The sequence below is a fragment of the Acipenser ruthenus genome, chromosome 2, assembly GCF_902713425.1.
Source record: "Acipenser ruthenus chromosome 2, fAciRut3.2 maternal haplotype, whole genome shotgun sequence".
Taxonomy (NCBI): Eukaryota; Metazoa; Chordata; class Actinopteri; order Acipenseriformes; family Acipenseridae; genus Acipenser; species Acipenser ruthenus.
Genome location: NC_081190.1, coordinates 103303824 through 103318877, shown reverse-complemented (window position 1 = coordinate 103318877; position 15054 = coordinate 103303824). Strand labels below are relative to the sequence as shown.

At 36.8% G+C, this 15054-nt stretch overlaps 2 protein-coding genes across 5 annotated transcripts in view; one reads left to right on the top strand and one right to left on the bottom strand.

Annotated features, from left to right (window-relative positions):
• Positions 1-15054, bottom strand: part of LOC117408662 (uncharacterized) — a 50642-nt gene that overhangs the window by 1194 nt on the left and 34394 nt on the right. For 3 of the 4 annotated variants that reach the window (XM_034013857.3, XM_059005051.1, XM_034013859.3), the window contains exon 15: positions 12567-14384. The exons of the other annotated variant lie outside the window; for it this stretch is intronic. In XM_034013857.3, the coding sequence (XP_033869748.3) occupies positions 14248-14384 (137 nt within the window). In that variant the 3' untranslated portion in view covers positions 12567-14247. Of the gene's footprint in view, positions 1-12566; positions 14385-15054 lie in introns of those variants that run through there. 4 annotated transcript variants of the gene reach the window in all.
• LOC117408883 (alpha-2-macroglobulin receptor-associated protein-like) lies at positions 2559-12201 on the top strand. The gene is made up of 8 exons (XM_034014268.2): positions 2559-2863; positions 3457-3601; positions 3742-3872; positions 4855-4975; positions 6012-6167; positions 7023-7105; positions 7421-7597; positions 10156-12201. Exons 1-8 carry the CDS (start codon positions 2696-2698, stop codon positions 10222-10224), a joined length of 1050 nt encoding a protein of 349 aa, XP_033870159.1. The 5' UTR covers positions 2559-2695; the 3' UTR covers positions 10225-12201.

The window sequence follows — 15054 nt, the reverse complement described above, 5'->3', positions numbered from 1 at the left end:
CTGGTGCAGAGGTGCAGTTCTGGAGAGAGGACCATGAAGTGAAGCTGAGCAGTCAAGCTGTGCGAAATGATCTAAAGCTTAGGGCACACAAAGCCACTTTGTTGCTTGTAACTTGGTATCAAGAGACTATGTTTCAGGCCACTGCATGGCATAACAGGGGAGACTTGGGGTTTGCTGATTCAAACTAGGTCTCCCAGCATCCTGGAACCAGGTTTCGAACTACTGTTCCTGAAAAAGTGGTTTTGTGTTCCCTCAGCTTTATACAATAAGAGACACTCTACACACAATGTATTAATTTGTTATAAATTACCCTGATATACACTGCATGAAAAAGTGTAAACCTAAATTAAACAGATACATAGATAATCACTTGAGATCAAGCTCTGTATCTGTAATTTTGAACAGTGTGATTCACCCAGTCGTTCTGTAGTTCACTATGTATTCACACACAAGCGCTGAATACCAAAAAGTTATTCGATGGCAGATCTCTCAACACTTGTTAACTGAATTGTAGTCAAATATTTATACTGTATAAATCATTAAAGTCTCTGCTTTGAAGTTGTGAGGGTGCAAGGGGCATCTACTTTCGCAGCATTTGTGGAACTGAATTAATCTGTATTAGGAATACAGGTGACTGTAATTACCAGTATTTGTTTAATTATTACAGGATACAATTTAGCATTGCAGTCAAGATATCATTTTAACAAGTTAAAGGTTTGGATTAAAATTACAATGTTAGGCAAGGGGTTTGTGTGTAGTTGCTTCTTGGAATGTGATTGTTCCTGGAGCATTTGGCAGTGGACAAACAACATGCCCTTTTCACTTCGATGACTGCTCAAGAGCTGTGAACCATAAGGTACAGTAGGGCAAGAATGTTGTACTCTAGGTCAAGATAACACTGCCCCTTCCACTCAGTTCCAGAGCAGAACTTAAAATCAGTTCCTTAATTTTTTAATTGACCCTGCTGAAGATAAATTAAATAATTTTAGGTTGGAACAAAGTCTTGTAAAACTATGTTTTATCTGTAATTGGGTGAAAATTGAACTGTACTTTTTTTTTTCACTGTACTTAAATGTACAGTATAAAACACACGCATATTTTAAAGAACATATACAATCCTTTTTGTTTTTAGTACAGGGCCCTGTACTCTAAAAAATCAATTATTTTTCCTTATGATAATTTATGAATGAGTCTGCTAGGGTTAAACACTGGTTGCCTTTTATAAAAAAAAAAAAATTAAAAAAGTTAATTATTGAACATATTATAACCTAATCCATATAAACCTTCAAATGTAATGTGTGAAAATACAGAGGCAAATATATTTAGAAATGTAGCCAATTGTATGACCCCTATGTACACCATTAATGATACCAGGCTCCTAAAATGATTTCATGCCTGTGCTCCAATACTAAACTGTAATGGCATGGATACGCTAGTAGTAACAGTTATTATGAGGAATATGCGATACAGTACTGTGGTTTAAGGAGATTTAATTTGCACAGTTGTGGTGTAAATAGCTTTTTCGGGTCATTTGTGTCCCCTGTTTTTGGCATTAAGTAAAATATCTGTTTTATATTTGTTTTGGAGGATTCAAAAACAGCAAACATCTATATCCAAGGAGAATCGGGATCCAACTTGAACAGGGTAGTTACCAGAAATACCCTAATGAAGAAAAGTACCAGCAATTGATCAAATTAAAATAGTGACCTTTCATAATTAGCTACGTTATATTTGTTATAAATGCGTGTTGTTGTTGTTGTTAGTTTTTGGTACCTGTACGGAATTTATTAAGTTCGTGGGTAGTTTTGACAAAATATTTTACCAACCGCATATTCCGATTCACTGACGGGTTCCTTTGCACGTCGGTCTTGCTCGGCGCCGTTTCTTGCTCGTATCTTGCCTGTTCTCACATTGCTCAGAACATTACTCTTTGCCACTATTTTACGCAAGGGTTTGTCGTCTACTCCCTGGTCTTTCTTACATTTTTTCATAGCAGGCGCTTGAGTTTGAGTATGGTTCTTTGCCATTGTAAAATAATCTCGTACAATAATTAATTGGTTTACCCTTCACTGTTACCTGCTGCAAATACAAACACCAAATTATTTATTATAATTACTTTTCAGAAAAACACTTCATTGGAATGTTTAATAACATTCTTGTTACCATAACGGGTGTTGGTAGGATTCTGTAACTATGGCAACTCGAACAAAACTGAATTAAGTGGTCATAAAAATACCATCTTTAAACTTCAACGATCTTTTGATTTCAAGATTGCAACACGTACTACTGCTGGTTGCAACTGATTTAATTACAGCCAGTTTATGAGTTAGTACATTAGTGTATTTACTGAGTGGTGGCATTCATATACTAAATCCTTTTTTTTCCAGATGTTATGATGACATACATGAGTACCATAATTCGCACGGATGCTTGTATCTTACTGACAATTCCGTTACCAGGAATTCGTAAAAGACAGAGCATTGTAGGAAATGTAGTCAATGATTTGCTTTTGCTACGTAATTTTAATAGTAGACTGGTGAGAACAAAAACTCCAATCCCAGAATTCAATGGTCTTCCGGTCGAGTTTAACCCACTGCACCTGACTGCGAATTCAGCTGATCAAAGCACTATAATCACAGTGGAAACTTTGACATTTGTGGGGGGTTTTTTCTGTTAAGATTTGAGGAGCATAGCAATGAAGGCTTTTGTTTTGATTTTGGTGTTAGGCTCTTATTTGAACTTTGGTGTTCTAGGAAGCAAATATTCCAGGACTGTGAACGACCCTAAAAAAGACACTCGTGATGATGCGGGCGTTGAGTTCAGTATTGCTAAACTCAACAAGGTTTGGGAGAAAGCAATCCGGGTGAGTCATTGATTTATTTCAAGCAGTATTTAAACAGAAGTACTGAAGAGTAAATTGAGCTATATGATTGGTTTTGTCGTTCCACAAAAAGTAAAATACAAAAAGTAATGTCTAGAGAACACAGATTAATATAGTACTGCATAAACTGGGTTACGATGTATTGTTTTTAGTTGTGCCCTGGTAGAGTAGAGTAGAGTAGGGTAGGGTACAACTAGACACGACACCCAGTTCAACTTCAAGGATAATTTCACTACTGTCCTGCACAATGTAAAACCGGTTTCATTCTAGGACATTACATGGCATACATTTGAAGAGCAGACAATTATATATTAAGGGATACCAAGATACTTAGTAAGCAATGGTCTGAGTGGGGTGAAAAGAGCAACAATATTCACCCCAGGCCAGGACCACAAACAAGCACAGGTACTATATGGAATGCATTGTTGAATGTGAGTGTAGGGTGTCTTAGGCAAAATGTAATGATGACTAGGTGACCCCCGAACTTAAACGGGCAAGGAACTGCCTACAGAGGGGTGAAGTGGTACTAAGTATTTAAAAATGCCTCTTATGAATATCCTTTGTTTCCCTGACAGCTTCAATTAGCCCCTGTAAAGCAGGCTGAGCTGCACAGTGATCTGGAAATTCAAGAGAAGGACGAGCTCCACTGGAAAAAGCTGAAGGCAGAGGGTATGGATGAGGAAGGTGAAAAAGAAGCAAAACTGAGACGCAATTTCAATGGTGAGCACACTCTGAAATTTCAGAAGTTTTTTTTATATTATAATTTCAGCTGTCACGATAATAAAGATGGCTTCCTTAATACATATTTAATTTATTGTTTAAATGTTTTTAAAAAAACTTTTTATTTTATTTTTTTATAGTAATCTTGGCCAGGTATGGGCTAGATGGGAAGAAAGATACAAGGAATTTAGAAAGCAATTTCTTAAAGGACCACGACAACACAGATACCAATATGTTTGAGGATCCTAGACTAGACAAACTGTGGAGCAAGGTTTGTTAATAATTTATATGTGATTGAATTATTGTTAATTTTCATGTCCTATAAACACCAGAACCTTGGCGTCATTTCTGATTTTCTGGTGGGTGATTCCAAGCTGTTTGTCAACCAAACTAAATAGTCCCCACGGAAATCTGCTGCAATTTATTTTTTAAATATGGAAAGAGGAAAATCTGTTTTCTGCAAAAGACTTGTACAACACTTTTTTTTATATGCAAGAACATGTAAGATATGTTAAAAACGTTCAATTTTATTACCAAACAAGTTGGTGAAAGTGGTTCAATCCATTCATATCTGGGTTGCTTCTTGACCTGTCAAGTATTTTACAGTAACATTTTTGAGGTCAACGGTGGTCTCATACTTTCCTGCATTGCTGAGACACAATCCCGCCACTCCATTCATACTCACTAGATGTCTCTCACAACCTTGGTGCTGCATCATTGTTTGGAGTAAATTATTGCAATTGTCAGTAATCTTCTCCAGTAAAATAGAAGCTGTAAGTAAAAGCTTTTTCTGTGGGTTTTCTGTGATTGTGGTACTGTATGGAACGCGGGTTTGAAATACATTCAGTGTTGTATTACTTAAAGAAAAATGAAATAAGTATGAGTTAACATACCAACGTTAACCAGCTGAATTTATAAACATTATTAAACAATAACAATTTGTCAATTGTGTGCAACTCTGGTCCAAAAGGACAGATTCATTTTTAGGTTCAATAGGTTAAATTCAATTCAATGAGTGAGTTTTAATTGAATTTAAATAATTTAGGACATCACTGGACCAAAGACCCAAACATGAGGGGTGTTCTTTGCCCACCCCTGGTTTGCATGAACTGGTAATGATTGGTAAGTCGGTGTTATCATTGATGGGATCAGTCATGCTAATTAACCTTGGAATTGCCAGCTCTGCAAACACTAACTGTATTTGTCCCACCAGCCCTTTCATTAACTCTTGTATTTCACTTCATCATTAACAGGCAAAAACATCAGGGAAGTTCTCTGAGGAGGAGCTTCAGAATCTGAATAGAGAATTTCAGCATCACAAAGATAAAGTACAAGAATATAATATTGTAATGGAAACTGTGAGCAGGACTGAAGGTGACTTGAAGAATTAAACAATATCTAGAGAAGTCCATTTTTCATTGATGTGTGTTTTCAAAGTTTTTTTCTCTCCTTTAAATCTAACCATCAGAAGGTATACCAATTGATCATTTTGAATTTAAAGATGCGTCATATCCTTATATTTAAGATTTAGTAGTCATAATTAAGCATGCTATTGAATTTCAGGGTCTTTTGAGGCTGATAGCTGATATGATACTTGGGGCTTCTATTTTTTGGTTGTTAATTTCGTTTTTCAGTGCTTTTAGCTATTTGAGTATTTTGTAAATAGTTGTTTTTATATACTGTACTGCATGAAATTATTATTTTCGGTTACATTTTTTCTGTCAAAATATGTATAGTAGTAACTCGACAGTACTTGCACACTTTAGTTGTACCTCCTTTCCTTTGCTGTCTTCCACAACAAAGTCCCATAAGGTCATGGGCACATTTTTCTGGGGTTTTTGTGTGTAGACATTTTTTTCACATTTCACCACAATTTGCAATTCTGTTTTAAATCCTCTGTATTGTAACTGTAATACAGCTTAATATCCCACAAACAAGCCTCCATTCCTAATTTTGTAATCTCGTTTTAAATCTCGCAAGCGGAGTCTCCAATAAAAATGTAGGAATATGCTGTCACTCAGTAGTTGTGGTGGGTTTAAAGTATTCAGAACGAATCAATGATAGATACAAGTCAGGAAGGGAGAGACATTGCCCAGCTGCACTGGGAAAGGGTTTTTTTTTTTTTTTTTTTTTTAAATGGTAGAAATAGGTGGTCAGTGTGAAGTGAGTAACCATTTCCACTGTTTTTCCGGTGTTTATTGGCTACACACAATTTCATTTTGTTTTATCATTTATCGGTTAAAACCGAAAATCAGAAGCCCTAATTATACTCTACACATTTTATTTTATGTTTACAAACCGAATGCTACTGGGGGATGCTTTGTTTTGTTTTTGTTTTTCACTACTTTTTGAAAGTCCAACTTGAGTTGTCAGGAAGGTAATTGCGATATCTATTTGTTTATTGTTTTAGATGTTTTCAAGAATGAGATCAGCCCATCTGAAATGGAGATTAAAGAACACGTTCTGCATGAGAAGCACGCTGAGCTTAAAGAAAAGCTCAGGAGCATCAACCAAGGCTTTGAACGTTTGCGCAAGATCAGCCACCATGGTTTTGATGTTGACAGTGGTAAGATTACTAAGTGTATTTTGATTGTTCCATGTCTGTTTAGTTTCTCTGACACAGTACTCTGGTATTATGTTTTCCATTGTAGTATTTTAGGAGGGTGACCAACTGAAATGTTTATTTTGTTTGTCTGCCTTTTTAAATCTGTGTTACCTCTCCTCAGTGGGTCACTCCAGCTCATGGACCAGATTCTTGGGAGATGGTTCCTGTATTTGTGGTTAATAATACATAAGCCATGTGGGATTTAATAAATGGTTTTAGAGTAGAGTCACGTGCATGCAAAAGATCTGTGTATTGCCCCATATGAGGGTGCCAATTGTAATGACCTTTTTAACTTTTTTTAAAAAATTATGTGGGGGTTGATCCAGACCAGGGGTCGTGAAACAACCCCATCACAAGCAGAGTTGTTTTACTTTTTATTTATTTTATACCTGCTTAGTTAATTGCAGTAAATATTTTGTGAATTGTTGATTGTGTGGATAGACCACAGTACTCTTATCTGATTTAAGAATAAATACTTTTCTTTTTTTAAAATCTGTATATCTTTTTATGTTAATCATGCAGTAAAATGAGTGAATTAAAGTGAATTAAAGTGCGCAAAAGCATGTTTAAACCTGCAGCTTTTGTGTGGTTTGAGTCTCTTCCTGGTTAATACAGCCTGACCAGTGACATCATCCTGTTTACAGGGCTTTACAACAACAATAATAAATTGATGTAAGAGCATCAGGAGTGTAAGAGTAACCCCTGCTGGTCCACCTGAATGCCCCACTTGTAAAAATAAATAAGGGTGTGACCATTTCACAACCCAAATTCCTAAAATGTGTTCTGTATATTAAATATTCTTTCCTTATTTTTCAGAATTTAAAGAACCTAGAGTTGCTGAACTTTGGGATATGGCAAAAGAGCGTAACTTCACAGACGATGAGCTTGAATCATTTAAAGTAAGTTTAATAGTAACCCTCCCTTTGAAATAGCACACTATGCAGGCTCCAGATTACAGGTAAACAAAACAGTGGTTGTACCGCCCTACAGGGGATGCTAAAAAATGTTGCAAAGTGATTCTGGGCTCAAGTGGCTGGAGCAGGCCATTGCTTCAACAGGGCTCTCGTCTCTCATCAGGTCATGGTATATTTACCTGGTCACCAGACCTGCTGAATTCAAACTTTCGTCTTGTCCAGTCAGTATCCTGTGCTAAGCATTATGGATTGTTTTTGAGAAGGAAAAATAACATCTTAATTATGTGGTCTGCTTACCAGGAGGAGCTGATGCACTTTGAGACAAAGGTTGAAAAGCACAAGCATTACCAGGAGCAGCTAGAGCTTTCACACCAGAAACTCAAACATGTGGAGGCTTTGGGATATGAGGAGCATATGGTTAGAAACAAAGAGAAATACACCAAGCTATCTGAGAAGACTCGAGAAATGGGATATAAGGTATGTCTTATGTTTTTCTATATTGCTAATCCCTTTTTAATGATGTAAAATAAATGTACTATAGTTATACCGTGTATTACAAAGATATATATTGTGTAGAAGTTATTTAAAAGTCTTCTAATATCAGTATGTCTATTTTAAAATTAACTGTACTGCATTAAAGTAACTTCAATCATATTTTTACCAGATTACACATATTTTACATCTATTTATAAATATGCTATATTCAACAGACACTGTAAACTATATACAGTGCATAGATGCTGTACGTGCCTTTCTTGGTACAGTGCGGTTCTCGGGGGACACACAATATGAGCGTTATAACTGAAGAGCATTATAAACGAGGTGGGGGGTGCGGTGGGCACAGTGGAATACAGCAACACACATCTGACTAAAATACAAAATGAAAGAACTCCCTCTCTATAATGCACATATAGTGAAGCAAAAATGTAACTTTCCATGAATTAACCATGCATAAAGCACCATGTAATCAACGCTATATATATATATATATATATATATATATATATATATATATGTATGTCACAAGGCTGGCTGAGTGGTGACACGTCAGACCCGGAAGAAACACAGACAGACAGTAGTGGTGAGTGAATCTGAAACGCAATGGTAGCGTTCAGAAGGTTTATTGCAAAATAAACAGGGTTTAAACACAAAACAGGACACGGCACTCTACGCCAAAATAAAATAGACAAACAAAACGTACTAAACAGTAAACAGACAGTGCACGGACAGACAAACGAAACACGGCGAGTGAGACACTTCTTTTCTTCTTCTTCTTCTTATTATTCTTTTTAACTCCTTCTCCACACTCATTCTCCGCTCACCGAACACCCAACCCCGAGTGAGTGAAATGTGCATCTATATATACTGTTGTGCTGGGATTCAATTACTAATTAATTATTCACTTGAATCCCAGCACGTGAATTAATTACGTGCAACCTCGTGCTTAAATATAATTATACAATTTTAACACAGACCCGTTTATATCCCGTGTACCAATGACTATACACCAACATTTACACACAACACGCAACATACAACACAGAAACGCACAGAAGGGCAGGGCACATTGCCACAATATAATATAAAAAAGGTAACATTACCACTTGTGGATCATTTTAATTAGCAGTTTTTAAACTATAAATAGCCTGGCTAAACGGCGGTCGGGAGTTCAGTTCGAAGCGACAGACAAGCAAAGCAAGTACGAGAAGGAGAGCAGGTCAGGCAGGGGAAGAGGGAAAGGGCTCGCCCCAGGTTCGGCTGCCAGAGTTGGGCCAAAGCGTAGCTGAAGCATCTTGTCTTTCAGAGAAAGCTGCAGCTCCTGTCGCAGCAAAAAAATAAATACATTAGGAAAGAATCACGGGGCTCCCGAGTGGCGCATCCAGTAAAGGCACTCCGTGTCGAGTGCAGGATGCGCTCTATAGTCTGGACGTCGCGAGTTCGAGTCCAGGCTATTCCACAGCCGACCATGGACGGGAGCTTCCAGGGGGTGTCGCACAATTGGCCGAGCGTCGCCCGGGGGAGGGAGGGTTAGGACGGCCAGGGTGTCCTCGGCTCACCGCGCACCAGCGACCCCTGTAGTCTGGCCGGGCACCTGCGGGCTTGCCTGTAAGCTGCCTGAGAGCTGTGTTGTCCTCTGACGCTGTAGCTCTTGCGTGGCTGCATGGTGAGTCCGCAGCGTGAAAAAAAGCGGTCGGCTGACGGCACATGCTTTGGAGGACAGTATGTGTTTGTCTTTGCCCTCCCGAGTCAGCGCAAGGGTGGTAGCGGTGAGCTGAGCTTAAAAAATAATTGGCCATTCTAAATTGGGAGAAAAAAATAATAATTGGCAACGACTAAATTTATATTAAAAAAAAAAAAAAAAAAAAAAAAGGAAAGAGAACCACGTAATAGGCCTAATATTTATTTAGTTATAAAACGAATGCTGAATAAGATGTCTGTGTTATAAAGTGCCAACGCAGCTTTTCTTTAGTTCAGATACTGTATCAAAAGGGAGAGACAGAAACAGAAGTTAAACTGAGAAGTTGTTTACAGTTTGAACAACACCAGTACTGTATTTACTGTATAAATATTGCATGAATCCCTGGCATAGGGAATTGGGGGACATGCAGTAGGAGCGTTATATCCGAGGCAAGTTATAATTGAGAACCTTATAGCAAGGGAGCACTGTACATAGTTATCCGGAGGAAGTGATATTTTATAGTGTCACTGACACTACTTTTTTTAAGACAAAATTCTCTGTCATAAGCATTTTTTGCAGACACACTTGGGAATGTAAAATAAAACAAGTTATGTGCTTCTTGCAAAATCTATTAACCTGTTCTGTGAGCTTGTATTGCTGATGAGTTCTGTCACTGAGGGAAATTGAGATGTCCTCTAGACAGGCAGTGTGTTCATTTTCCTTCTTGTAACCTGGGGTGTCAAACTCGCAACTTATCATCCATAGAGTCTATAAGGTATTAAGCCACTTCAATCTTCTTTTCCTTTTTCCCCGTTTTGCTGACTGAAACCTGAATAACCTGTTGTGTATATTTCAGATGAAGAAGCACATGCAGGACCTGACAAGTAGACTTGCAAGGAAAGCACTTCAGCACAATGAGCTTTGAGAGGTGTTCACATCAAGTTAGCTTTTATCTTTTTGAATAACTTGGTGAGCTGAAAATGCAAATGAAAGGACCATCCAATCATGTGTACCACAAATTTTCAAAATGTTTTCTGTTTTACATTGACTTTACATGTCAGATTTCTAAAGGCCAATTTGTTAGATTTATGGATGTATTGATTACTGTTACATTGCCAGTTTATGTTGCTAATTAAAGATGTTTTGTTGTTTTTTTGTACAATAATGTATTGGGTATTATAATTTTAATGTTCCCTCTTTCAACATTCAGTAGCAGATATTAAAATGGTTGGATCTGAGCTTATTTGAATACAGACTGTTAAGAAGCAGTTCTGATGCTAATGAGTACCTATATTTGAGTGGCATTGTTTAATGCAAGGAAACTCATTTAGATTTTCAGTGAAAGGTAGCTGAGTGAAATCAATCAATCAATACTGTATTTATATAGCACCTTTCATACAAAAAGTATATCAAAGCGCTGTACAGGACAAAACAGAAGAAGATCAAAATGCAATTCATGTGTATGGAATTCTTCTAGGAGGTGGCAGTGCATTCCACTATTTGGGAGCACAGTGACGAAAAGCTCTCTCTCCTTTCCTTTTTGTGTACACTTGTGGGAGGCACAGAAGGTCTGTATCGGCTGATCTTAAATCGCGAGAAGGTATATATTTGACTTGAAGCTCCTTTTAATATAAGTTGGTTCCATACCTTTTAAGTGCTTTATAAGTCAGAAGTAACATTTTTAAATTGACTCAAAACTTCACTGGGAGCCAGTGCAGTGAAGCCAGCACAGGTGTTATATGGCCACTTTTTATCGTTTTGCTGAGAAGCCTAGCAGCTGCATTCTGTATAAGCTGCAGGCGATTCATGGTGTAACCCGGAAGCCCAGAGGATAGAGTATTGCAATAGTCAAGTCAGGAAGACACAAAAGCATGACATGGTAAACCAGCATCAGACAAAGAGAAATTACCTAATTTTAGCACTATTTCACAAACGGTAAAATGACACTTTGGTGACATTGCAAATATGCGACTCAAAAGATAAATCTGAGTCAAATAAGACCCCTAGATTTTTCACTTCTGTTTTTATGTGGTCAAATTGCCCAGATCTATTTTTAGAGATTTTGTGCACTGTATCAAATGCAGCACTCAAATCTAAAAGAACAAGAATAGAGACACAGCTAGAGCCTGCACTTCACAATAGATCATTGAGCGGAGTCTCTGTACTGTGGGCAGAACGGAAACCAGACAAACTTTGCAAGCACTTTGTTACCCTCAAGAAATGAATTCAGCTGGTTTGCTTTTACTTTTTCTAGAACCTTTGCTAGAAATGGCAGATTTGAAATGGGTCTATAATTGTTTAAATCAGTGGAGTATAGGTTTGGTTTCTTAAGCAGAGGTTTAACCACAGCCATTTTTAAGGCAGAGGCAACTGCTCCCGATGACCATGAACAATTTATTACGGCCAAGATAATTTCACTTCATTGATTACATTTGTGTACCAATACTACTGTGTCTGGTGTTTTGGTCTGTAAAAGTATCTACAGTGTATAATGCCAGATTGGACCCTATTTTAATGGTTTAAATGGCAGTATTTATATCTGACATTAAGATCAATGGAGAAGTATTTAAATTACAGATCAATATTTTCTATGTTCTAGAATTTGATTCAGTGTTTTAAAAAAGGTTTGAATGAATTGGATGAGAATTATAACTTACATGTATATGAAAAACAAACCTGTTCATATTGCACTTTATGCTGGTCAGAATTTCCTACATACCTTTACTAGGAATACATCCTTAAAGAAATGAAAAACTGCATGGCAGAGGTTAATTTCCACTGAACAAATGGTGGTGATTGTCTGTCTTTTAAATTGCAAAATTAAAAAGTGAAGTATTGGATAAGTAACAGTGAAGAGAAAATGGTTATAACTGCAATAACAAAATAAAAATGATGCATTGCTCTTGATTGTAAAGCCTCTGCAGTTGGTGCACAGTGACCCCTGGTTCAACGTTTTTTTTAATTTTATTATTATTATTATTATTACTATTATTATTGTTATTGTTATTATTACCTCATCCTCCCACCTCTGACCACACCCTGGGGCTACTGGCAATATAGCCAGAAGTCAGTCCATTTTTGCTCACTTTATAAATAGAAATTTGCTGTAGCACACTGTATTTTAGGATTCGCTGTTGCAGGCAATGTATATACAGTACAGCTGCCAGATGGTTCCAACAGATTGGAAAATATATCTTGGGTAGCTATGTAACTGCATCAGATGTATCTCACACAAGGTATTGTGGAAGCAAAGCACACTGCTAAGAATGCATTCGATTTGTATTTATTAAAGAGGTACAAAGGTCAGAAGAAAATACATTGACAAATACAAATTACTCCGACAGGCTGTGTTAGTGTTATTTGATTTACATTCACTCTGTACAATATCTTTCTATAACGGTGTCTTTAGTATTTCAAGCATTACTGGTTGTCTAAAACTGAGAATTTATTTACAGGATTTTTCAAGTAGAGTACTTGAGTTAGGACAGTCATTCTGATATCCAGCCCTATTATCTATGGTACTGTATTTTATTGAGTATTTGAGAAAAATATAACTATATTAGAATATCTACATTACAACACACTGCAAAAAATATTCACATATAACAAATAGCAGCAATGCATCTAGCTTACTGACATTTTTTAAACAGTACATTTCCTAATTTAAACATTCCTGAACAAACTTTCATCCAAGGCAACAAATTACAAAAAATAAGAAGTTGTTATTTTTAAACAGAATGCTTCTGTGGAAAAATATTTTATAGACAAAACAATGATATTCAAGTGTATGCTGCAAATGGCTTTAAAAAAAAAAAAATATATATATATATATATATATATATATATATATATATACACACGCCCTACTTATAACACCAAAATAAATAATTATCAAACATGTTTCTAATAAACTAAAGGATCAGACATTTGACCCTTTCAATACAAAATTATTCTTATATCAACTAAAAGCACTTTTTACTACGTATATCTCTACATTTGACAAACCTTTGTTCAATAAAACAGCATTTGAGTAGTGGTACAGTTTACTAATTTGCATATTATCTGAAGGCACACGTTTTTTTATTGTCCAATCTTACAAGAAGCAGAAAAATGTAAAATGCAGAAGGGAAAGGTAAAATTCCTTGTACAATCAATGTGGTCTGTGGAGCGTTTTGAAGACAAAAGAGGCAACTTTGTTGCCTGCCTTGCCTATTTAATAGAGAAGGTTTATAAATGTTACATATTTATGTCCTTTCATGCTGTTTGTGTCTGTGTCCTATGTAGGAAAGACTGATAATAATCAGAGATCTATACGTCAAGCATTGTAACTGTACAGTACTAACATGCTTTTTTGTTTGTTTTTTAAGCTCAAAGGCTACTGAATTTATGTATTATTTATTTCTTAGCAGACACCCTTATCCAGGGCGACTTAAAATTGTTACAAGATATCACATTATTTTTACATAAAATTACATTAGTTTTGTACACATTATTTTTACATACAATTACCCATTTATACAGTTGGATTTTTACTGGAGCAATCTAGGTAAAGTACTTTGCTCAAGGGTACAGCAGCAGTGTCCCCCACCTGGGATTGAATCCACAACCCTCCGGTCAAGAGTCCAGAGCCCTAACCACTACTCCACACTGCTGTATAAACGCGCTCTTACAGTATATTTGTTGGTACTGAATTGTTTTTAAAACTGATTTCAGTACGAAAAAAGAAAAAATTAACATACCAAATACCAAATTTTATTGCAAAACTCTTTGGCAGTGCTATGCTGCAATACTTCAGTGGGTTAAATAATCCCCTTGCTGGAATGGGTGTGCCGTGGACCTGGTACACGTCTCCAGTCCTTATTCTCTAGATTGCCCTGACGTTGTGATTCAGGTAAAACCGTGATCTTTGGTAAGGTACGGTTCATGAAATGGTTGTTTCACTAATAGATCACTGCTGGGCCCCTCTCTTTTTCTGCTCTAGCTCCTGCAGTCTCTCCTCTCTGAACTGGGCGTGCTGGGTTCCCACTTTGTGAGCTGTCTCTGTCGCAGTGATATCAATCTGAGCGTATTTAGTGGAGCCTCCTCCTGTAAAACAAAGCAATCCATACGTTTGGCTCTTTGTTGAACATGGATTTCACTTCACTCAAAATCAGTTTGAATGGCCACGATTAACATGATCCAGTACCCTTTGATACACAGTTGATAACCAATACTTATGCCAACATGAGTCAGGGTTGTATTACTGGATTATAGGGGAAGTCTTTAAATGCTTTAAAACTGGTTTCTCATGACAGCAGCCTCAAGTCCCACTGTTTAAAGGTGAAACATCCTTTTTTTTCCCCACAATATTTTTTGCTTTTTGCGAGGGTGAAGTAATATATTTAAGGACCACAAAGTGCCTTTTAGTTAAGTGCATTTTTCTTTTCAGTTATGCTGCATTAACATTTCCCAGGGTTTTAGAGTTGTTACTAATTTTAGGCAACCGGAAAGGGTCTTGAAAAGTGAAGTCCTAGTTCATAGTGACAACACTATGGACTGTTGATAGAATAGATGTGTCCTGTGTTCTATAGTGCCACATGGTGGAGAGGCCCATTGACAAATAGTGAAGATGCATAAAACCCAGTGAGCCAAAAAAACATTACTTCTATAAAAGGAACAAATCCACTGAAACAGTGAGCGGACGTTTGAGATGTATGCTAATAAGAGATAAGAAAACCGGTTTTAACCCATTGGTTACTCATTTAAAGTCACTTAA

Coding starts and splice junctions, on each gene's coding strand:
- LOC117408883 (XM_034014268.2), top strand. CDS start 2,696: ATGAAGGCTTTTGTTTTGATTTTGGTGTTAGGCTCTTATTTGAACTTT. Junction 2,864..3,456: donor TTTGGGAGAAAGCAATCCGG/GTGAGTCATTGA, acceptor TTTCCCTGACAG/CTTCAATTAGCCCCTGTAAA. Junction 4,976..6,011: donor AACTGTGAGCAGGACTGAAG/GTGACTTGAAGA, acceptor TTATTGTTTTAG/ATGTTTTCAAGAATGAGATC.